The sequence below is a fragment of the Echinops telfairi genome, unplaced genomic scaffold, assembly GCF_000313985.2.
Source record: "Echinops telfairi isolate 266 unplaced genomic scaffold, ASM31398v2 ScPeMD7_9;HRSCAF=40, whole genome shotgun sequence".
NCBI classification, from domain to species: Eukaryota; Metazoa; Chordata; class Mammalia; order Afrosoricida; family Tenrecidae; genus Echinops; species Echinops telfairi.
In genome coordinates this window covers 80,781,995-80,806,039 of record NW_022103906.1, presented here as the reverse complement: position 1 = coordinate 80,806,039, position 24,045 = coordinate 80,781,995, and the positions used below count along the sequence as shown (strand labels likewise).

At 55.4% G+C, this 24,045-nt stretch overlaps 1 protein-coding gene across 1 annotated transcript in view; it reads left to right on the top strand.

The window, feature by feature from the left end:
- KLHL29 (kelch like family member 29) overlaps positions 1 to 20,777 on the top strand; it is a 101,118-nt gene extending 80,341 nt beyond the window's left edge. The window contains exons 7-13 of the mRNA XM_045286592.1: positions 828 to 1,087; positions 4,243 to 4,441; positions 4,570 to 4,752; positions 4,960 to 5,140; positions 15,636 to 15,829; positions 16,147 to 16,291; positions 18,670 to 20,777. Of these exons, the coding sequence (XP_045142527.1) occupies positions 828 to 1,087; positions 4,243 to 4,441; positions 4,570 to 4,752; positions 4,960 to 5,140; positions 15,636 to 15,829; positions 16,147 to 16,291; positions 18,670 to 18,853 (1,346 nt within the window). The 3' untranslated portion in view covers positions 18,854 to 20,777. The remainder of the gene's footprint in view (positions 1 to 827; positions 1,088 to 4,242; positions 4,442 to 4,569; positions 4,753 to 4,959; positions 5,141 to 15,635; positions 15,830 to 16,146; positions 16,292 to 18,669) is intronic.
- Positions 20,778 to 24,045: the final 3,268 nt, after the last annotated feature.

The following is a 24,045-nucleotide window of genomic DNA, read 5'->3' as shown; positions in this document are numbered from 1 at the left end:
CACACACACACACACACACACACACACACACACACACACACCAAACCCCTGGAATTTGAGACAGAAAGTGGGCTGAACCTGGGTATAGAAGCAGATGAAGTGCAGACAATTAGGGGGCCAAGCAATATCGAATTGTCAGGCCCCCATCTTCAAAGCTGGGTTTTCCGGGACCAACGCAAACCTCAAGAGAGCAGGCCAGACTGAGTCCAGATTCTGGAAGGTCAGGTCAGGGAAAACAAAGCAACCCGGAAAAAAGGGAAGGCCAACAAGGGGGGGCCGGGGGGGCCAACAACCGACCGGCCCCAAAAGAACCCTGGGAAAACCCAACGGGAACCAACCAATATGGAAGACATCATGAACCTTAGTGGGACCCTCGGCCCCGACCTGGTCCCAGCTGTGAGGAACTGGGCCTCCACCACACCACAATGATTGAGGCCTCTCAGTCCCAGGACTTGCAGGAGCTGAAGGGGACCCAAAGAGGGCCCAAGGGAGTCGGGGTAAAAGAGAACCAGGGGAATGGCCATGAAGCTCCCAGACCCCGTGATGCATGGAGAGTGGGAGGCAGCTGGAGCTGAGCAAATAGGACCCCGAAACCCTGAATACAGTCCCTCATGTTGTGGTGACCCCACCCCCAACCATAAAATTATTTTCATTGCTACTTCATCACTGTCATTTTGCTACTGTGATGAATCAGGCGACCCCTCTGAAAGGGTCCTTCGACCCCCCCCACAGGGGTCGTGACCCACAGGTTGAGAACCGCTGCAGTAGAAGGAAGGGGTGACCCCCGTCCAGGGTCTTTGGTCAGTGACCTTCGCTCTCGCCCCCAGAGAAGCAGTTGACAGCCAGCAACTGCCTGGGGGTGCTGGCCATGGCCGAGGCCGTGCAGTGCAGCGAGCTCTACCACATGGCCAAGGCCTTCGCACTGCAGATCTTCCCCGAGGTGGCGGCCCAGGAGGAGATCCTCAGCATCTCCAAGGATGACTTCATCGCGTACCTCTCCAACGACAGCCTCAACACCAAGGCCGAGGAGCTGGTGTACGAGACCGTCATCAAGTGGATCAAGAAGGACCCTGCTTCTCGAGCACAGGTAGACTAGACGGTGCGCATCACAGCAGGGAGGGAGAGCCAGCAAGAAGTTGGGGAGAGAAGGCCGGGCTGCATGGTCTGACCAGCAGGGGGAGGAGGTGAGCCTGGGGGAGGCAACCCAATCCAAACTCTGCCATCCGGTCAGTTTTGACTCACAGAGACCCTGCCTGATAGGGTAGAACTGCCCCTCGTGAGTTTCTGAAACTCACTATGGAAGTAGAAAGCCTCATCGTTCTCCCGAGGAGCAGCTGGTAGTTTTGAACTGCCGGCCTCTTGGTTAGCAGGCCAACACCTAACCACAACGCCCGCCACCTGGGTTCTTTGGGCAGAGGGAAAGGAGGCTCCTGGACACTGAGAGAGCAGAGAGGTGACGAGATGGGAATTCTGCCCAGAAGGAGAACCCAAGCCAAACAGGAAGCCATAGAGCCCGGCTGGGCAGCCCCATGGCCCCACAGGGAGAAGGGTCTGTCTGAGCGAACCTCTAGGAGTTTTGTGCTGAGACCAGCAGGAGGAGCCCCACATCCTCTGGGTACTAGGGGAAGGTGGGGTGATAGAGATCACAGGGACTGAGTGGAGACCATGTGGAGGTGGAACACCGCTGAAGGTGTGGCAGAGAGAGGCTGTGAGTGCCTCAGACGGGACAGATGGAGGCTCGGAGACGGTGCAGAGGGAACAGGAAAGGCAGGGGTGGGAGCGGGGGCTCCAGGGAGAGGTCTTGAGGTAGGGGAAGTGCTGCTGGCTTGAAAGTACTGGGGGAGGCCTAGCCCAGAGCAGAAGCGCCTTGCTTCTAACATGTAAGGAAGCCCCAGGAATTGGCCCATGGCCTGGGGCGTTCTCGGAGAACCCAGAATCCACCCAGAGACCAACGAATGGGGACACTGGCCCCAAGGTGAGGACCCACCCAGGAAGAATGGGGTGAGGGATGCTGAAGCCCAGAGTGACCTGGGGTCACTGAAAGCCAGAGGACGAGGGCTATTGAGAGCAGGGACCCGTGGGGCCAAGGCAAGGTGAGATGGGCCCAGTGCTGGGACCTACAGCACAGGTTACAGAGCTAGTGCCCCCCCCACCACCACCACCACCACCCAGTCCCCACTTCCAGGAGGACAAGGTGGGAGGGGCCAGGTTCACTTCCAGCGGAAGGAAAGGCAAAACTTGCCGATGTGCTGCCTGCCATCCCAGCCCCCAGCCCAGATGGCTCTCCCGAGAGCTAGACCCTTACCATCAGACCCCATGAGCTTCGCCTACTGGATCACCCCCCCCCTCTCTAGTTCATCGATCCCGAGCCTGTATGTCGACCTGTGCCTCTGACTCCAGTTCATCCCATGACTCAAGATGGACGCCACTGTCCCTTTCCACTGGCCCTGGGCCCCACATTTCTGCCATTTCTCTCTCCTTTGTCTCTCATAAATGGGGTTGCTTCTCTCAAGCCCCCCCCCCAATTCAGGCCAACTTAATCTCCCCAGAATTACTGCCATCATCATCGCCTAAGCGAGTCCCCTCCAAATCCGTTTTGCACCCTGCAGCCTGAGTGGTCTTTCTGAAGAGCAGACTTGATCGTGCCATTTCTCTGGTTAAAAACCCTCGTTAGTTCCCTCATCAGCTCGACAGGATCAACTCCAGAATCTGTAGCAAGCCTGGCCTCAGAGGGTCCGGCTTTCTCCCTGTCTGCTGCCCAGCCCTCACCCTGCCAGAACCCTCCTGTAGCCAACAAGAAAACAGATTTGTGTCTGCTAGTTGCACAGGGGTTAAGCACACTGCTAACCGTAAGGTTGGTGGTTCAAACCCACCACCTGCTCCAAAGGAGAAAGGTGAGGCAGCCTGCTCCCTTCAAAATGACAGCTTTTTTTTCCTTTCTTTCTTAGGGATAAGGAATCTGAAGGGATATTTTTTTTGGAGTGGGGGGTGGCTCTGACTGAAACCTACTGTGTATATTAACACGGCCCATCTCAAGAAATGAAATTAATGACAATGTCCTGTCCGAGCCTCCATAGATATGGTTCTCTTGAAAAACCCGGTGAAAGCAGTTGTGCTCCGTCCTGGGGTGGTTACAAGTGTTGATCAACTCCACAGTAAGGGGGGAATCTCTCCACAAGAGCAGTGGGGGTTCGCTGGCAGGGTTCTTGTCTTCAAGGCAGGAAAGCCAGGTTCGATACCAACAAAAACACCTCCAGGCATCGCCATTGCCTGGTCTGTCGGTGAAGGCTGAACACATTTCAGCAGAGCTTCCAGAGTAAGAGGAAGCCAGGAAGAAAGGCCTGGCTACTGATGCTTTAAAAAAAATCTGACCGTGCAAGCCCTGGTGCATGGGGCCACCTTGAATTGGGGGTCAGCTGCAGCCAACAGCCACCACCACCCTGCAGCACCCAGCTCAGGCGCCATCTGCTCTGTGAAGGCTGACTCCCCTGATGCCCCCTAAGTAGACACTTCCTCTGTGTCCTACCCTTGCCCTGTACGGAATGACACCCGCATCGAACCGCATCTTGGCAGCCCAGTGAGGAGCTCGTGGGTGTCCCAGAGTGGTGGCGCGAGGTGGTGACATGCAGTGGTCATCGCTGATTGGTTGGGTGAAGCGAGAGCAGCAGGCTGAGTCGTCTGCCAGGCAGGAGGGCCGCTGCAGGTCCGTCTCTGAAAAGCCTGCGGCCGAGGGCAAGGGACCCACGGGTGTGTGGAAGGCAATGGGGTGCCACTTGCGTGACGTGGGGGAGACGCGGCCTCTGACCTTTGCGAGGGCCAAGCTGGACAGCCACCAACCTCCTTTCAAGGAAAGCTTACTTTCCCAGGTCATCGCATCAGTTCCCATGATCCCCTTTGGAGGGACACGGATCCAAGAGTCTGCCTGCTTCGGCCCTAGTGTCCCTCATGCCCTGCCTGGCAGGACACAGGCCCCATCTGGGTGGGGTGAAGGGGAAGGCTCAGCAGAGATGGCACAGAGAGAGGGGTGGCTGCGGCCGGCTGGGCCTCTCCCTCCCTCCCTCTAGCAGGTGTTAGCACCCACTCCAGACTGGGCTGAGCAGAGCATCCCCCCTCCCACACCCAGGACAGCCAGACGTGCCCAGACCTTATGCCTCCTCTCTTCTCAGTGCAACCAAAACCAGTGTGTTCAGATGCGAACCGACTGACTCCCTGTCCCCTCCTCCCGCCCCCCCACCCCCACAGTATGCCGCGGAGCTGCTGGCCGTGGTGCGCCTTCCCTTCATCCACCCCAGCTACCTGCTCAACGTGGTGGACAACGAGGAGCTCATCAAGTCCTCCGAAGCGTGCCGGGACCTGGTCAACGAGGCCAAACGCTACCACATGCTGCCTCACGCTCGCCAGGAGATGCAGACACCCCGGACCAGACCCCGCCTCTCAGCAGGTAGGAAAGGATAGGCCTCCACCTGCCCACCCCTGAACTGGCCCTCGTGACGGTCCCTCCCTGCCCCCCCCCACCCCAGGAAGCACCACGCGGGGTGCGCCTCAAGGGTGCCCCTCGTGTCCCTGCAGGTGTGGCTGAGGTCATCGTTTTGGTTGGGGGCCGTCAGATGGTGGGGATGACGCAACGCTCACTGGTGGCTGTCACCTGCTGGAACCCGCAGAGCAACAAGTGGTACCCCTTGGCCTCCCTGCCCTTCTACGAGCGGGAATTCTTCAGTGTCGTGAGTGCCGGGGACAATATCTACCTCTCAGGTGAGGCCCCTCGGGGTGGGGGTGGGGGTGGCATGGGCTTCCCAAGGGGACCCGTCCCCTGTTGTGAGGGCTGAGGAAGGCCAAGGCCCAGAAGTGTCTACTGTGTAGGTGACCCCTCTCCTGTGACCCTGGGGCGGGGCCTGCCCAGCCTCAGCCCCACCTCACTCCCTGCCTGCTCTTCTGCCCCCCACCCCGTACTGCCTACAGGTGGGATGGAATCAGGGGTGACGCTGGCTGATGTCTGGTGCTATATGTCCCTGCTCGATAACTGGAACCTTGTCTCCAGAATGACCGTCCCCCGCTGTCGGCACAACAGCCTGGTCTATGATGGGAAGATTTACACCCTCGGGGGACTTGGCGTGGCAGGCAACGTGGACCACGTGGAAAGGTAATGAGGCCCCGGAGGCCTCTCCCTGTGTTCACTGAGGCAGACCCACGTCCCTCCTGGCTGACCGAGCACCCACCCTAGTGGAGACGGACGTGAGATCGGATCACGCATAAGACAGTGATCGACCCCCCCAAGTCCTTCTCACAAAACCAAACCAAAGGAGGACCACGGGGCGACCAGACAGAAATAGGGGGCCTTGACTGTATCGGCCTCCCTCCGTGACCGAGGTGGGTCACTCTGACCCCAAAGTCCCCATCATCTAAAGGCAGTGTAGGGCATGCGCAGCCAGACCGGCCAGGCACATAGAGCCGCCTGAGTCAGAAGCCCCTTCCCAGAGACTTGCTGGGATTTCGGGGCAACGCTGGAACCAATGGTGAAAATGTGTCAGGACAATAGGGCTGTCCTATGACACACCAGGAATCCCACTCCTCACTCCGACCCACACATCCCAGGAAACCTGTTTGGGACAGGGGGCAGGATCACTGCAAGAAGTCAGTGGGCCTGAACCACCTGCACAAGCCTGCCCTCTGCTGGAAGTTTCACGTGGTGGTAGAGGACGTGGGTGCAGGCTTGGTGAGAATAGCTGGAGGTGGGTGCTACTCTGGGTGGAGACCAAGGCCTCTTCCTTTAGATTGGGAGAACGGAAGCCTGGGGGAGGCTCCAGCTCAGCCCTGCTTTTTGGAGAGTCCCTGGGTAGCAAAAAGAGCTGGCCCTTGACTACTGACCTAGAAGTTGGCTGTTTGAACCCACCCAGTGAAGAAGCCCTGGCTGTCTACTTCCATAAGGATCACAGCCAAGAGAGGTCTATGGTGCAGTTCTACCCTGCGATGCATGGAGTGGCCCTGAGTGCATGGGCATCACTTGGACAGGGACAGATTGGGTTTGGGTTTTAGTGCCCCAGAGGGTGGCACATGTCCGGCTGGCCTGGCCCCACCTTATAACCCAGAGGTAGCAGGTCACATGACTAGAGCTTTCTTCCCACGACCTTCCTGCACCCTCTCCTGCCGCCCCATCCTTGTCAGCTGCCACCAGAAAGCACATCTCCCCGCATGATACCTTCTTGCCTGTGAGGCCAGACCTACCCCTTAATTTGTCATCCCCCCCACCCCACCCCCCGCCAGTGGCTAATTGGACACTTGACAAATGTTACAGCAAAGATGGATTCAGAGGGAGACAGGATGTGAATGTTCATCGTGGGCTTTTAACTCCCCCAAGTGGAGCCCAGAGATGGCTCAGTCACTTTGAATTGTCATATTGCTATGGAGATCATGGGGAATCCCCATGCGATGAGGAGGATATTAATATTGGGGGGTTGAGCCTGGGCCAGCCCTGACGCCCCAGCCTGTGCCACGGCCCCCTGCCTGGCCAGCCATGCCCTAGAACCTTCTGGAAGTGCCAGCCTCCGACTGTTTGTCATCCCGTAATAAATACATGAAAAAGGAGACGTTTTCTATGTGGGAGTATACTGAGCTCGATCCGTCATCCTGTCTTGCTTTTGTCAGCTATTTTTAATCTCCTAAGACACACTGATTATTCATGTTGCAAACCTCTACTTGTTGGTAAATACGGGGATTTGCGGTGGTCGGGGAACACAGACCTCTCCTGCGGGGTTAGGCCTTCCAGCGGCGACACACCAGCTCAGGTGAGCAGTCTCAGCTGACAGGGGCCCCTGAGAGGGTCTGGGCCTGTCCTCAGCCCACCGGCCCTCATCTGCCAGCATTGTGGGGCGCAGATGGCAAGACGTTAGTGAGGCCAAGAGTGGAGAGGAAGGGCTGGGGTTGTGGGCGGTGCTCACCCACCAATGTCCCAAGGACACGTCCGGAGCCCTTTGGGTGAGCCCGTTGCCACCCAGGATGTGGATCCAGGGTGACAGGAAGGTCGCGATCATGGGAACAGGCACAAGGGTGCTTGCTTCCCCAGAAGGCACTAATGATCCAAAGTGCTATTATATTGATAATGAATGAGATGTATAGTGCCTTATAATTATATTGCATTACTGTATTGTAGGAATGGTGCGAGATTACATATAATTATAGATTAAAACAACAGTGCAATAGACAAACCTGTATTATATCATTACATAAAATAACTGGGTCTAATATTTCATAGCAATATATTGCAGGAGCCGTGGTTACTGGATGAATGATCGCGGAGCGCCCACTCGGCGGGTCATTTGCATGTCATTAGCATATCCTTCTCCGGCAGGAAGCTGACGGATTGCGCTGACTGAGGGTTTGTGGTTTGGCAATCAGCCACCTGGAATAACAAACTCTTGAGAAATTCGCTTTTGGCCGAGTGCGCAGTGATACTGAAAGGCGGGCGGCTAACAGCCAATGATCTTCCGCTGTCTCCCGGCTCCCTCTGGGGGTGCCCGGTGGAGCCCTGTCACAGTGGCTTAAAGAACAGAGAGCTGAACTGGGGACAGGGCCCCAAATGACACTGATCACACTGCCACCGATCCTTCGTCTGTGGCTTAATTGAATCAGCTCTTGCTGCCCTTTCAAATAGTTCCAGCTCTTCTCAAATCCCCAGTCTTCCCAAGCTCAGGGCCCGACTTCACACAGCTGCCCTGGTGCTAGTCCCAGTGGACTAGAGAAACAAATTCATAGATACTCATATGTGTGTTAGAGAGAACTTTATATCAAAGAGTAATTGTACCTTAAGAAAACATCCCAGCCAAGTCCAAATCAAATCCATAAGTCTGATCTTAATGCATATGTCTGATACCAAACTAAAAATTCCTCTTCAGACTCAGGCAACACATGCAATGATGCTAAATGCAGGAAGATCACAGGCCAGTGGGTGGAAAGTCTTGTGGATCCAGTGGCAGTGGAAGCAGCTCAGCACTGGCAGGCAGCCTCTCCACGCGACTCCTTCAGCTCCAGGGCTCGAGTGTAGCTCCATGTGTCTTGTCAGCAGCAGTGCCTTGCAGGGATTGAGTGTGTGTCCTGCCTCCAGTGAGCTATTTATCTCCTTAGCACCTCGAGGTCATCAAGCTGTGACCTAGTTGACAGGCTAAACTCCACCCCATCCACTCTTAATAGTCTCAAGTTGACAACAGATTATGTGACTGCCACAGCCCCTCACCCACAAGCTGAGCCACAGACCCCGAGCTAAGTGAGACCCTCTTTCATGACACTGAGTGGGTGGTGGAGGGGCGGTACAGTGTCCAGCTGGAGGCCAGAGGAGGCCCCTAGGGGAAGAAAGGCCCAGAGTAGGGCAGGTACTGTCAAACTCAAAACTCACTGCCACCCAGTCAATACCAACTGGTTACACAAGAGGAAGCAGTTTGGTATCACCACCTGCTCCTCTAGAGAAAGATGGGACTCTCCACTCCCTGAAAGACTGACAACTTTGGAAATTCACAGGGACAGTTCTGCTCTGCCCTAGAAGATCAGTGTAAGGAGCAGTGGTCTCAAACTCCCTGCCATCGAGTCAGTGCCAACTCATAGCAACCCTACAGGACAGAGCAGAACTGCTCCTATGAGTTTCTGAGACTGTAACTCTTGATGGGGAGGAGAAAGCCCTGTCTCTCTCCCACAGAGCGGCTCAGGGTTTTGAACTGCTGCCACCTTGCAGTTAGCAGCCCAATAAGCCGTGGTGGTAGCTGCCCTCAAATAGATGCTGAGTCTTGGAGGTCCAGGGGGCCCCACAGAACCGCACCATGCAGATTTCCATGTCTCCCGAGGTGCCTCTCAACACCAAACTTGCTGCCATCAAGTTGATTCCGACTCAGTGACTCTATAGGGTAGACCGAGTGAAACTGGCCTTGTGAGTTTCTGAGGCTGCCACTCCACGGGAGTAGAAAACCTCCTCTTTCTCTCTCAGCTCAGCTGGTGGTTTTGAACTGCTATTTGTGCAACTGCAGCCTAACATGTCACCACGAGGCCACCAGGGCTCCTGAGGTGCCTCCTGTAGATTCAAACCGCCAGCCTTCCAGTTAGTAGTGGAGCATGCCTCCATCTGCACCACCAGGGACCCGTCCTAAAAAACAAACTGGGGAAAGGCCAGGCCAGTGGTGTAGCAGACACACAGGGAGAACGCTGCCTGGGGACACAGCATAGCATGGAGCCCTGGGTGGGGGGCCCGGTATCCGTGCAGACAGAGCCCTGGGGACCTGGAGTCAGGAAGGAGCACGGGAGGATGCCTGCAGAAGTCTGGACAGGGGCTGGGAACCAAGTTCAAGGTGCTGTACAAAGAGCCCTCCATAGTTTGAACTCCCAGAGCCCTGGTGGTAGTGCAATGCTCATGCGATGGGCTGCTAATTGCCAAGAGGTTAGTTCGAAACCACCGCTTTCTCCGTGGGAGAAAGATGAGGCTTTCTGCTCCTGTAAGGAGTTACAGTCCCCAAAACCCACAGGGGCAGTGCTGCTCTGCCCTCCAGGGTCATCGTGAGTCTGCGTCCATCACTGGCAATGAATTTGGGGAGGTGTGTGTGGGGGGGGTGCTTGCTTATTTGTCTGTCTGCCTGGAACTCCCAGCCCCTCACTTGGCCACTCTGGCCTGTCCCCCACTCACGTGTCTTCTGGAACATTCTACTCTGTCCGGTCCAACTCAGGAGGACAGTCACACATCTGCAGACCGGCCCCACCACAGTGTCAAAACCCCTCCAACCCCTCCTGGGTCCCTAATGCCCAGTGTGTGCTGCCCGCTCTTAGGCACCGGGGTTTCTCATCGTTTCCTTCTCCCCCGCAGTCTCCTACCCCACAGTAACCCCAGTTACTGTCAACTCGATTCTGACCTAAGGACACCCCCTGAGTGTCAGAGCAGAGAGCTCTGCTCCGGAGGGTTTTCCACGGTGCATTCTTCAGAAGTAGATTGCCAGTCCTTTCTCCCAAAGCCCCTCTGCGGGGACAGGACCGCCCACCTGTTCACTGTGTGTGTTCCTGTGCACACCCAGGGCCTCGGCCCAGCCTGCACGCAGCTCTGCTCCCTGCTTCACAGAAAAGGTGAAAGCCATCCAAGGACTCTCTCGACTGCCTGCAATTGCTCCTCAAACGCACCCACATTCGAGACCCTTGCCTGCTTCTCCTCCCCACTCCCCACTCCCCGCACCATGTGCAGCCACCTCCTGGGAGCCTTGTGTGGCAGTGACCTCCCCCATTCCCTTTTGCATTTTGGCTCCCCTGAGCAGCATATAAACACAGTTAAATCCGCCTGTCTGAATGTCAGCCAAAGGCAGTGGGATGTATGCTGGGGCGGGCTCCCACCAGCTTGTGGGGAGCTGGTGATTATGATTTTAGGGAGCCCGTTGGTGGCACAGTAGTTGTTTGGGGTTTAGAGGCTTTTTTTTTAATGAGAGGAGCCAATTGGTAAGCCACTATTAAGGATTAAATAGTAAAAGTCCACAAGTAAAGACACTAAAAGCAATGGTGAAACATATCACTTCCTAAATGTTGACATGTTGCTAAGGTCCACGCTCCTTAATAACCATGCTGAAGGAGGACGTTCAAGCTGCAGGGGAAGCCTGAGCCAAAACAAGGCTCCCGGCATCGATGAACCAGCCATGGAAATGTTTCCACAAGCTGATGAAGCACCTGAAACTCTCACTAGTATGCCAGGAAATTTGGAAGACAGTTACTGCTTGGCCAATGGACTGGAAAAGATCCATATACGAGATCCATATTTGTACTATTCCAAAGAAAGCTGACCCGGAATGTGCGAACAACAAAACAATATCACGGCTAGCACATGTAAGTAAAATGTTGCTCAAGATCATCCAACAACGGCTGCCGTAAAATACTGACAGGGAGCTGCCAGAGGAAGAGGAGGTGGGACCAGGTCTGTCATTGCTGGTGTCTGGTGAACCTTGGCTGAAAGCAGGGAATGCCAGCGAGATACTTTCTTGTGCTGTGTTGGCTGTGCAAAGGCCTCTGACTGTCCAGATAACCTTGAGAAGCGTGGGAATTCTAGAACACCTCATTGTGCTCACTCGGAACTTGTCCGTGGCACGAGAGACAGTTGTGCGGAGGGACCGAGGAAATGCCGCATGGTCTAAAATCAGGAAGGATGTGCGTCAGGGCCTTAGCCTCTCACCGTACTTGTTCAATCTGCATGCTGAGCAAATCATCAGAGAAGCTGACATAGGAAGAATAGGGCATCGGGACTGGAGGAAGGCTTAGAAACACCCTGTGGTATGCAGATGACACGACCTGGCTTGCTGAAGGCAAAGGGGACTTGAAGCACTTCCTGTTGCAGATGAAGGATCGCAGCCTTCAATATGGATAATGACTCGTTGTAAAGAAAACCAACCCCCTCACTACTGGGCCAGTCGGTAACATCATGATAAATGGAGAAAAGGTTGACGCTGTCGAGGATTTTTGTCTTGCTTGGCTCCACAATCAATGCTCATAGAAGCAGCAGTCAAGAGATCAAAAGATGTGTTGCATTGGGTAAATCTGCTTTACAAGACCTTTTAGAGTGTTGAGAAGCAAGGATATCACTTTGAGGACGAAGATGCACCTGGTATTTTCCATTGCTTTATATGGGTCTCAAAGTTGGACAGTGGATGGATGCATTTGAATTGTGTCGCTGGCAGAGAATAGGGAAAGTATCAGGCTGCCAAAAGGACAAACAAATCTGTCTTAGAAAACGTACGGCACAGTGCTCCTGAGAGAGGATGGTGAGACCTTGTGGTCAGGAGGGCCCAATCCCTAGAGAAGGACATCAAGCTTGGTGAAATGGAGGGCAGAGAAACAGGAAGGCCCTCCAAAGATGAATTAACATAGTGACCGCCAACAAGGGGCTGAGGCACCAAAACCATAGTCAGGTTGGTGTGAGACCGCTTGTGGCGTGCTGTGATGCAGAGGGTCGCCGTGGGGTGGAACACAGTTGGTGGCACCTGCCTTCAACAACATGCGCTTTAGGTCACGTATGTCTCTTGTGGTTTAGGTGATGGTGGTGAGGGGCACCTCTGGGAGCAGATCTGACTCCGCCACTCTGTAGGACAGACTAGCATTGTCCCATAGAGGTTCCTGGGCTGTATATTTTGCGGGCGCAAACCTCTGGGTCTTCTTCTTTTCCCTCCGGCCTTTCCGTTAGCAGCTGTGTGCACCATCACTGAGCCGGCGTGTCATGTTTGGTAGAAATTCTGTGTCATGGTGACCTATTGCTTCCCAACTTGCTACTCTGTGACGTCACTCTGGTGACTTAGGATGAGCAAGTGCTACAAACCCAGGGCTTTTGTCCTGGAAAGCCAGCACTCGACTGATGAGACCCCACCCTTAGCTCTGGTCCCCCACCCCCCACCCCACCCCGCTCAGTCCTGCCTTCCTGCCCACACTCGCTTCCTCACGAAGAACCCTACTCCAGTGTCACTCCCTGGTCTCCCCTTCTCTCCTCAGGGCGCACACACTCCTGCACCTCCCATGACAGGAGACTGAATGTCAGACACCGCCGGACCCCCGCTCTTGTCACATCCCCCGCACTTGGAGTGCTCTGGGCTTTTGTCTGTTGGTCCATCCCTCCCCGGGTCTGCTCAACTCCCTCTGAATGGTAGCCTTTCCCCCAGACCTTGTTGGGAGCCCTTCCCTTGCCCCACCCTCTCTTAGAGAAGCTTCATCACGCACTTCCCATTTGTGAGCCAATGAGCCCAAAGCTGAAGGCTTCCTCCAAACCCGCGTCCCGCAGCCTGCTGGGCAGCCCCAGGGCTGCACACTCCCGAGGAATAAAACTCTCGGAGGCATCCCAGTGCCTCTGCTGAGCGAGCGTCGGCCAACGCCAGGCAAAGCGGGAGAAAGATGAGGCTGTCTGCTCCCACCCAGATGTCTAGCCTCTCTTTATGTCGCTGGCTGCTTGAGCGTCCTCCATCATCCTGAATGGCAGTGACTGCCTGGACCAGGAGGTTCATGACTGACCGATGACCTTAGCAACGACAGGCGGCCCTTGATGTCCTTCACCCTGGCAAAGCGACAGTGCCTAAGGCAGAAATCCGTGGAAAGCTAGCCAGCGTGTGCAAGGCCACCCCAGACGTCCTCTTTGGATTGGGATTTAGAACCGTCTGGGCGGTGGCGAGACTACTGGCTTCCGCATGATTGATGACTCTGATCGGGCGGAGAAAAAAGGGATCCTGAACACAGGCTTGCAAGACATGGCCTGAGAGAGAGAGAGGCCTCAGGGACCACCGTGCAAAGAACTCAAGACCAGAATGAAGGAAGTCGGGAGACTACCGAGGCCAACGCGGTGCTGACAAGAAGGAAGAAGAGTGATTCTACAGTGACCTGGGCTGCAGTGGCTGTGTGGGTGTTCCATCAGAGAACTGACTCATCAACAATAAAAACCTTTTAAAACAACAACAAAAAGATGTATGGGAACCCATCACAATGGTCTACCTATAACCTCCTCCCAGAGGGACGGACAACAGAAAAGTGGGTGAAGGGAGACAGCAGTCTGGCGTAAGACCTGAAAATTTTTTTATAAATTATCAAGAGTTCAAGAGGGAGGGCAGGGAGAGGGGGGAAATGAGCTCAAATAGAAATTGTTTTCAAAATGATGAAGGCAACATGTGTACAAATGTGCTCGACCCATGGATGGATGGATTGTGATAAGAGCTGTAAGAACCCCCAATAAAATGATTTTTTTTAAATGTATAGCCCCGGAAAATCTACAGGGATCCCTGGGTGGTGCTGGTCGTCTGGGATCAGCTATCATCTGAAAATGTGACCGTTCAAATCCACCCAGAGGCACCATGGAAGAGAAGGCCTGGCCACCTGCTTCCATCAAGACTGGAGCCAAGAAAAGTGCTTGGAGCAGTCGGTCACACGGGGTCGCCATGGGTCAGAAGCGACAAAAGAGCAGGTGGCTTAGTAGACATAGGGCGCTCCAGGGCTAACTAACTAATGTGAAGGCTCCTCCCCCCGGTCTTCCCCCCTGCACTCCTTCGATGCCCTCTCCCACCAGAGCAGGGGTTCTCCGCCTCCCTTAGGCCGCCACCCTTTCATACAGTTCCTCATGTGGTGGTGAACCACCCCCGCCCCCACAACCATAGCATTATTTTTGTTGTTACTGCATCACTGTCATGTTGCCACTGTTAGGAATCGGCAACCCCTGTGAAAGGGTCTTTTGCCCCCCAAAGGGGTCGTGACCCACAGGTTGAGAACCACTGTACCAGAGGGACACCTCCCCCATCCCGTTTACCCAGCCAAAGACCCTGCACCCTCTGCTCCCTCCTAATGCAAGCAATTAGCTGATATGCAAACCCCACCCTGATTCACCGTTTCTTTTGCCCCTGCCTTCTCACACTATGCTGCCCCTTGTTACTAAGCTCCCTGTAACAGTCCCCCCAGACCTGTCCCTTCCCCATCCACACACTACCGCACAGAGCTCTCACGGGGATCCAAATTTGATCAAATTACTTCTCTGCCTAAAACGTCCAGGGTGCCCCCCCTGAGCACTAGGCACATGTGGCCCTACTCCTGGCCTCTCTTCTGGCACTATTCTAAGACCTCCCTTCACCCACACTTCCCATCATCGGCCTGCCCACCCCACCCCACCCCCAACTCCCACCCCTCCTCACTCCCTGTTTAACTGGTGCCTGTGGCCATCAAGGCAGCTCCATCCGCACTACCCCATGTTCAAGAGCTGAGCCCTGCCCACTCCCATGCTGCCTCTCGTGAGGCTGTGCTGGACCCAATGCAGTAGCCACTGAGTGTCTTCCACCCCAGGTCCCTCCACTCCTGGGCTCTCTCTCAGAGGGCCTGCCGTGACCCCGATTGGCCCATATGTGACCCTTCTACCTAGCCTGTTTTAGTCGGGAAATTCTCTGGACATCTGTCCATTAGGAGTGACCCTGCTGGTATTGGAAACCTTGGTGAGGAAGCTTCCAGCATCACAGTGACACGCAGGCCACCTCAGTATGACAACCTGACAGATGCGTGATGGCCCCTTCCCCTAGTGAGTAGCCGACTCATACCTTCAGGCCTCACTCGGGCCTCTGCTGCTCCGTGGAAGAAGCCTGGCCTGGCCCCTCAGAGCAGGCTAAGTAAGCCCCTCCTTGTCAACGGGGTCTCTCGCCATCATACACTCACCCTCCTGTATCTGGGGTGTTCTTGGGGTTTCACTGGATCCTCCTCGGCCCCCCCTCACCCCCTAGGGCCATTAGCTAGCGCCTGGAGGGCAGGACTGGTGCTTACTTAACCTGTTTCCAGAAGAGTGCCTGGGTGTGCAGGAGCGGCTCGGTGAGTCGGGGTTGCTGACAGACAGGTAGGACGGAGCTAGGTAGAGAGGGCTGAAGGTGCCCAGGAAATGTGTTGCTTGAGCAAACGTGTGGGGACCGAGAAACCCTGCTGGGACCGGAGAGGAGAGGCTAGTTGGGGTCAGACCACAGGAGGTCCTGAGGGGTCCTCCCAAGAGGCCCCAGCACTGTGGCACAGGCAAGAAGCAGACGGTGGTTGGTGCTCCCCCAAATACCTGCTGGTGCTCCCCCAAATACCTGCTGCCCGTGGCTGCTGCCATGCCCTGCCTTTGACCCTGGGACCCTCTGCCCCTCTCTCCACAGGTACGACACCATCACCAACCAATGGGAAGCCGTGGCCCCTCTGCCCAAGGCCGTGCACTCGGCAGCAGCCACCGTGTGTGGCGGCAAGATCTACGTGTTTGGGGGGGTGAATGAGGCGGGCCGCGCTGCAGGGGTACTCCAGTCCTACATCCCTCAGAGCAACACGTGGAGCTTCATTGAGTCCCCAATGATCGGTGAGAACCCGCTGCCCGCCACCCAGGGCCAGTGTCGTGAGCCCACCCCATGGCTTCCTGCCGAGGCGAAGCCAGGCAGGTCCACAGACCCAGGTCTGGTGGGAAGAGCAAATTCCCCGAGTCCCAGGTGCAGCTGAGAACGGGCAGGCAAAGTGTGTGCACCCTGCACCTGCTGAATCCCGGGGCCTGATCCTTGGTGCCTCAGTGGGGCACTGACTGGCTCTCCACCCCGTCCCTGGAGGCCCTGCTGGGAAAGGCAGGCGAGAGGGGTGTTGCGGAGGAGAGGCCCTGACCCCTGCACTCTGCTCCCTCCGCAGACAACAAGTACGCTCCCGCCGTCACCCTCAATGGCTTCGTCTTCATCCTCGGCGGGGCTTATGCCCGGGCCACAACCATCTACGACCCTGAAAAGGGGAACATAAAGGCGGGCCCCAACATGAACCACTCCCGCCAGTTCTGCAGGTGAGGGGGCTGTGGGGCTCCCCTCGGGGAGGGCAGGAGGAGGGGACTGGAGACAGAAACAACAAAAGGGTTACCGTGGCTAGCTGACCAGAGCTCCCTGTCCTGCAGCCATTCCCCGCAGGCTACTGGGGTTCAATCTCAGATGACTGGCATTCATGCCAGGGCAGAGTATGAAGCACCCAAGGGCAGCCAAGGGCCCCCTTGGGGTTTCCAGGTGACCCAACTGGACACCCCCAGGCCCAGGGCCTTGGAGGCTAGATCTCCTCCCATGGGGAGGGCGGTGGGTGTGCTGTGAGGTCAGCTCTCCTCCCGGACAGCTGCCCATCACAGCAGGACGAAGCACCAGAGCTGAGCATTGTCCTGCATGAGACAGGTGGCTTCTCGGGGAAGGCTGTGAGCGCCCACGTGATCCTGAGGCCCTGATAGATTTGGAACCGGGCAGTGGCACTGGGCCCAGATGTCCTGTCTCTCAACCACACGCATGCCGCAGGCCCTGCAGGGAGAGAGGGAGACAGCAGGCTCAGGTTTGGGTCCCAGGCAGCCTGAGTCCATGGCCCAGAGAAAACGCCTGGATTGTGACACCCCAGCCCCTCCCCTCGTAGCCCCATCTCTTCCTGGACTGGGCGGAAGACGGAATAAAACGGGGTCCTAGAAACTGGCTCTCAGCAATTTCCACCACATATCCTCCCTAAGCCACCATGTGCCTGGTGAATCAAGACCCCTGGAAGCCTCCCTAGGGAGCAGCACCTGCGCACGGCCCACTCTTCATGTGACTGTCCCTAGGAAAGGTGCCATCTCCGTGCTAACTTGCCCACTGGTCTTCGACGACGAATGGTTTACCCGCTCTGGGGGTGTCCTCCCGTCTGTGAAACAGGCCTGGGCCAGATGACTGCTAAGTTCCCGTTCGCAGGAAGAGCCTCCGGTCTTCTGTCACTCTGCAGGAGGACAGTGTGCGGGGCAAAGGGACGCCACTGCCCACTGACCAAGATGGCGGGGTGTCGAGCACCCCCTGGGTGGGGGGAGGGTAAACTCCGTGCCTCACCTGAGCACAGAAGTGGACAGGGAAAGACTTTATGCGCAAGGAGAGCTGCAGCCAGGTCTTGCAAGAGAAGCAGGGGAGAGACAGGCCACCAAGGGAGACACATGAGCGGCATGGGTGGGGTGCAGTCTTTAGAGAGAAGGCGGGCTCCTTGGTAGTCTATAGTATGCAGTCCTATGCTGGGGGTAGGGGTGTATGGGTGGGGTCATCCAGAGTCTGAATCGGCTTTGAGAAGTCTAGACCGGGACAAGCAAACCTGCCCTCACAACAATATAAAAATAGACTGTGAGCGATGAATACATTTCTACAAACAAGTGAAATCATTATTCTCTGAAGCTTATCCTTTCAAATTTTTTCAACTTGACTTCAGAACCACCTGTATGTACCAAAAGAGCCGCAGTTTGCCCACCCCTGGACTACATGGCCCTGCTTTGCTTAAGGTTCAGAATTTCAAAAATCGATTTTTAAAAAATGCCAACGCACTGCCATCAAGTCAATTCCAACCCTATAGAATAGGGTTCAACTGCCCCCATGGTTTTCCGAGTCTCGTAACCCTTTATGGGAGTAGGAAACCTCATTTTTCTCCCACAGAGCCGCTGGTGGTTTTGAACTGCTGACCTTGCAGTTAGCAGCCCAACACATAATCCACTGCCCCGCCGGGGCTCCTTCAGTAATGAATGAAAATATGTTGGGTGGCAGGGCTAGCCAAGAAGAAATGGCCAAGAGCTGAAGTAAGAAGTCGGGGCTAGAAACACGTAGACATTCGTGAAGTTGGACGTCACGGTGAATGGGCAGCTGGACTATTACAGGAAAGAGGTAGTGCCGGGCTCTCCCTCTGGCAGAGCTGAGCAGAGCAACGCAGGACCAAGTCGATGAGTGCCACCCAGAAAGGGCCCAGAGGTACCAGCTGGGACCCTGCAGAGAGCATGCCTGGCACTGGTGTTCATAGCCAGGTTAATGCCAGGTCCCATTGCAGAAAGGGCTGTCGGACTACCATGGCCAGGGTGATGTGTCCCACACAATGGCTGACGTTCACTTTATGATCTAACTTCCCCTGGAGCCTGAATTTCTTTTGCACTGTGTCCCCACATTGCTCTGAGCCTGGAACCTGTCGGCAGAGGCTGTGCGCCTCCTGGCTGCTCGTTGGAGGCCTGGCCCACGTCCGGTCTCCAGCAGCTTGGGGTGCGGTGGTGGGAGTGAAGGGAGAGCCCGCTTGCTGTGTGATTGGCCCTGCAGGAACAATCAGAGGGCTTAACCCAGCAGCCCGCTCACAGGCCGCTTGCTCTGGGGCCCAGAGGAGGGCGACGGGCCTAACGCTCCTCCCCTTCCTTCCTGACAGTGCCGTGGTGTTGGATGGCAAGATTTACGCCACGGGAGGCATCGTTAGCAGCGAGGGACCTGCCCTGGGCAACATGGAAGCCTATGAGCCCGCCAGCAACACGTGGACCCTCCTACCCCACATGCCCTGCCCGGTGTTCAGACACGGCTGCGTGGTGATCAAGAAGTATATTCAGAGCGGCTGACGTCCGCCGGGAGGCCATGGCGAGACTGTGGACTAGTCTGGTGCGGCAAGCGCGACCCACAAGGAGACGTTTTCAGCAACCCCAGGAAGAGGCCAACATCACGCAACCTAGGAACCGCTGCGCTAAACATTGTGAAGTTGCTCTCCGTGGGCCGTGGAGGACCCTCCTGCCGGTGGGTGACCGAGCCGCGGGGACAGCCGGCGCCCGCCGGAGCGCTTGCTCTGATCAGAGGTGCTCCCTCTGCCCGGTGCAATAGAGTTTCACATATTTTTTCAACTGGGAGAGAGAAGCTGTCTTTTTTCCTTCCTGCAGAGCAAGCTCGATCCCCCAGCCACCGTCGATCAGTTATCCGATGTCAGTCGCACGCACCAGCTTGTGCGAGCGGCACCAGGCTCTCTTGGAAGAAGATCAAAGTGTCCTTACCACTTTGATCCCTACTTTTCTGTTTTTAACCAACCCACCCTTCCCATGGCTGAAGGAAAACCATGGACAGGACTGTTCGGTAGGCTGCTGGTCCCCTGGGCGGCGCAGGAGAAGCCGGGCTGCTGGAGCAGAGCCAGGCAGGGGCAGCAGGGGACAGCCGGCCATCCTTCACAGGTGTTTGCTGGAGAAGGACAAGAGGGTTGTGCTAGCGTTCTCTTACTCGGTATGAATTATTTAGATTTCCAAGGCATTTTTTTCTTGATACACAAAAGGCTATTTTTAAGTACAGAGAGACAGGGGGCCACCAGAAAGACACGATGTGGAGATTCCCGAAGCTGGGTCGTGAGTGCCAGAGTGGGGCATTTGCTCTTAATTTTTTCTACGTGCAGAATAGAGGTTTTCTCCTGGGGAGGGGGGCACATGCCCCCGTTTTATTTTTAGAAAAGTCGGCGCCCGACAGCCCCGTGGAGGCTTGGTGAGCGGTAGAAAGTCCTGCCGCGGGAGGAAGCCAGCTCTGGCTTCTGGTACCAGCGCTGCGTCTCCAGGCAGCTGAGCTGAGGACCCAGGCCACGGAGCTGGGGCGAAGGGCAGGGGCACGAACAAAAACTGTCTAGAAAGCACAGGAGACTATTTTTGATATTCATAGCTATATATTAAGGCACCTGCCGCCAGAGCGCTCAGGATGGGGACAACCTTCTTAGACGAGCCATGACCGCCAAGGCCTGCTGAGTCCCAGCAGGGTGCCTCTCCCGCCACAGAGCAGCCTGAGGAAGGGACAGCACGCTCGCTCGCTTGCCGAGGCTCAAAAGAGAAAGGCCTTCCTGCTAATCCTCAGACCCTCAAACCTCACGTGGTCACGTGTCCATTCCAGGGCAGGAAGGAGCCTGCGCTGTTGAGTTCATGTTGGTACCAAATACCCATCTACCATTTTTATGCCCGGGAGGTCCCCTTTGTCATCCCCCCCACCCCACCCCCGGTCGTCATGTCACCCTGAGACCATTCACGAGGAGAAGAGGGACAGGACATGCCTTCCACTGTCCAGTATTTGATGACACAAAAGCCCGTCGGGCGGGCATCCAGAAGCGTGGCCCCCACTTGGACAACGTGATCCTGAGCTTCGTTATGCAGTTTTTAATATTATTTATTATTAAAAAAAAGTAATAAGCACAAAACTACATACATTGTATGTCATTTAAAGTATTTATGTCAAACAGGGTGCAAGTGTGAACCCAAGGACCGGAGCACAAATTCCTAACTGCCTGGGCAGGGCTAAAGTTAGCGTTGGGTGCGTCTACCTCCAAAGGAGGTGCTAGCGGACAGCAGGACTCAGCCCAGGTGGCACTGTTGGAATCCGCCTTCTCGCCTCATCTATCGCACTGGAGCAAAGCTGGCTATTTCTGTGAAGGATATAAAACAGGGTTCTCTGTAACGGTATTGTACATAGTATATGTTTACTGTTAAGTTCTTGTTATATGATAATAAATATATTTATAGATCTAGACTTGGGAGCCCATGTGATGTGTCCAGGGCGCCCTCCTCCATGCCTCAGTGGTGAGGAACCCGCTTATACAGATGTCAGCCATCTGGGCACCGTTTGAGATTTTAATGTAGGAACCCTGCTGGCATAGTGATCGCGTGTGGGGCCGAGATCAGCAGTTTGAAACCACCAGCTGCTTCCTCGGGAGAAAGACGAGGCTTTCGATTCTGTAGAGTTTACAGTGTCTGAAACCCACCGGGGCAGGTATGTATTCTCTGTCCTATTGGGTCACTGTGAGTCCGCATTGACTCGATGGCAGTGAGCCTGGTGTTTGTTTTGTTTTATTTTCATGGATTTGGATGATTAGAAAGAATGGGACTGCTTAACGAAGGGAGCCTACAGAATTTAAAAGGAGCAAGACCTGAGGTCAGAGTTACAGGGACTCACAAAGGACTCTGGGATAGACCCCCGGGACCTTACACAGACATGCGTGCACACACACACACACACACACTGGGTAAGGATGCTGCTGCCTCCTGCTTTCCGTTGGGGTTGGTATGAGCCAGAACCACAGAGGAAGGAACTCCACCTCCCACAAGGCACATCTTCGAGAAGAGGAAACAAGGTGTGGTTTCCATGACAAAATCCAGTCCAAGTGGCTCCCCTGCCACCCCGAGTCCTGCCTGAGGTATCCTCTCACCCAGCGAACATATGCGTTTTGCACCCAGCCCTGGCACTCCAGATGGAGAAGGCATAACCCCTGTGGGGCTGCTGCCCCTGCAAGGAAGCGGTTCTCTGTTTTAACCACTCAGGAGAAGGGAGGTTGACCGGCTCTGTCACCGTGAAGGGCCTGCCTCCCACCCTTCACCCCTCAGCTCACCAGGACCTAGCATCTCCCTGAAAGAAAACGTAAAAATCTAAAGGAAATAAATGTCAGAAGTGAGAGTGGAATTTCTTCAGAGAACGTGGCTGAGGCTTTATGACAAAGGGAGCCCACACTGGCCGCATGAGTGTTTGCGGGGACATCATCAAAATGCCAGCTCCAGGGGGGGGACGGTAGGTTCCAATCATGAAGCGCTGAAACTACAACTCCAGCTGAAGACCACACAGTCATTTCTTTGGCTCCTTCCTTGTCCGCTCTATTACTCCAACTCAAGAGAAAGGCGATCTTGGGTGTAGGTGCTAGCTCTACAATTCATCCTGAGATGGGAGTATTAGTTATTTATTTTTTGCTTATTAATCTTTTATTGGTGACAAAAAAAGTTTAAAACAAATTGACCAACTTGTAATGAGCCCCCAATGAAATGATTTTTTTTAAATAAAGAAACAAATAGACCCAAAATCCAGAGGCGCGTGCCCTGGGGGAGTGCCCCAGGATCTCAAACTTGAGGGAAGCACCGCTCTGAGAGCACAGAACAAAGTGAAAGTTCAGAGCCAAGGCCAAGCATTCAACCCCAGGGCAGAGGGTAGGGGCAGGGTTGGGCCAGTGACAGCCACGGGACTCTGGGTCACCAAGTAAGGGGGTGCCAGGGAGACCAAGCCCCAACTTCAGTTTGCCAGGAGCATGGCTCTCCCAACCAGAACCGCTCACAGCCTCACCCAGGCTGGGTGCCCTTGCCTTGCCGACGGGGCCGACCCTGCAATCCCTGCCACTCGGGCTTCCCTGAATGTGCTTCTCCCAAAACACCAGGCCCAACCCCACTGTGGCCGAGCACCTCGCAGATGAAGGGGATCCAGTTGGGGTGGCCCACCTCTTGGGAAAGGCCCTGGAACCTCGTAGGCGCCCTTCTGGTAAGTTCTCCAGATGGGTCCTGGGCCAGGGGAACAGCCTCCAGCAGGGTGGTCTCTCTGGCCTCTCTGCCCGCCAGGCCCTTGTCCCCATGAGAGGCTCTTCCTAGCTGGGCCTGGAGCACTGGCTCAGGGCAGCCTGCCCACCTACCAAGGGGCAGCTTTGCTGCTCAGAGTCCAGCAGAGCTCAGCTCGTGGCCCCTATTCGCCTCGCCACAGGCTGACGCCGAAGCTAGACCCCAAAATGCTCCTCCCGCTCGCTTGCTCGCTCTGGTCCATATGGGTGCCGTCCCAACTTCGAGTTCTGGTGGCGTGTGCAAACTTCGCTTCTTGTATCTCCCAGGTCCACCACTAAGATTTTAGAGAGAAACTTGGGCAAGTAACCATATAACCATTGGAGATTATCACTCTGGTTGGGCTCCAGGTACCACCACCAAGCCTGGCACAGGTGGTGAGAACATTCACTGGGGTGGCCACAAGCAGGTGACGGATCCCATGGAGGGGGCGCGTGGGGGATGGGTCTCTGCCATCATCGTTGCTAATCAAGGTAGGAACATACATATAAATGGCAACTGATTCAAAGCTTCTGCTTCCAAATTGGGTTATTTGGAGCCCCGGTAGCACTCTCAGGTACGTGTTAGACTGCTGACCACAAGGTTGGTGGTTCAAACCCACCAGCCACTCCCCAGAAGAAAGAGGAGGCCATCTACATGGATAGCGATGTACAGCCTCAGAAGCCCCATGTGGGACCGTAATGACTCGGAATCACCCTGCTGGCAGCGGGCACGGCACACTGACAATGGGCGCAGCTGGAAGAGCAGGACAACGGCAACTCGTCCGCAAGCCGCTCACTCCCTGGTGGTCAGTAGGTGCTGCAGCTGGTCAGCTTCCAGCCGGTCCCTCATAGATAAGCGACAACTTGCTGGGGGAGGGGGCTGGGAGGGGTGGGGGAGCAGGCCGTGAAATCAGTTGCATTGTTTCTAGGTGAGAGAATTGAACTTGCAAGAAAGAAAGCTTAGATTTTTTTTTTCCAAGAAAAAAAAAATTACATTCATTACAAAATGTCCAGCTCATGATTAAAAGGCAAAGGTCTTGTTTTCCTAATCAGACCGATCTGCAGTATTGGAAGAAGAACTGAAAGACAGCGCGGGCGTAACCAGAGCAGAAGGCCCAACGGGTAGGTGCAACCTGGAACACTGGTCGTGATCCCTCACGGGGCCTTGATGCCACCCCGGATGCTGATCTCACCAAAGAGACACAACGGGCAGTTCTACCTTGCCCTATAGGGTCACTATGAGTCGGCATCGACTGGATGGCAGTGAGTGTAAACACATGCACGCCTTACCTTGTGACCCACCATTCTCTTTACTCGGTGCCAGCCAGTGGCTATCCTCCTAGAAGTGGGAAGAAAAGATCGGGCTTGCCACAGCTTGGGGTTGACCATGCCCTAGGCATCAAAGCCGCCAGCCACTCTGCAGCTTGGGCAAGACGGACAGTGGGGAAG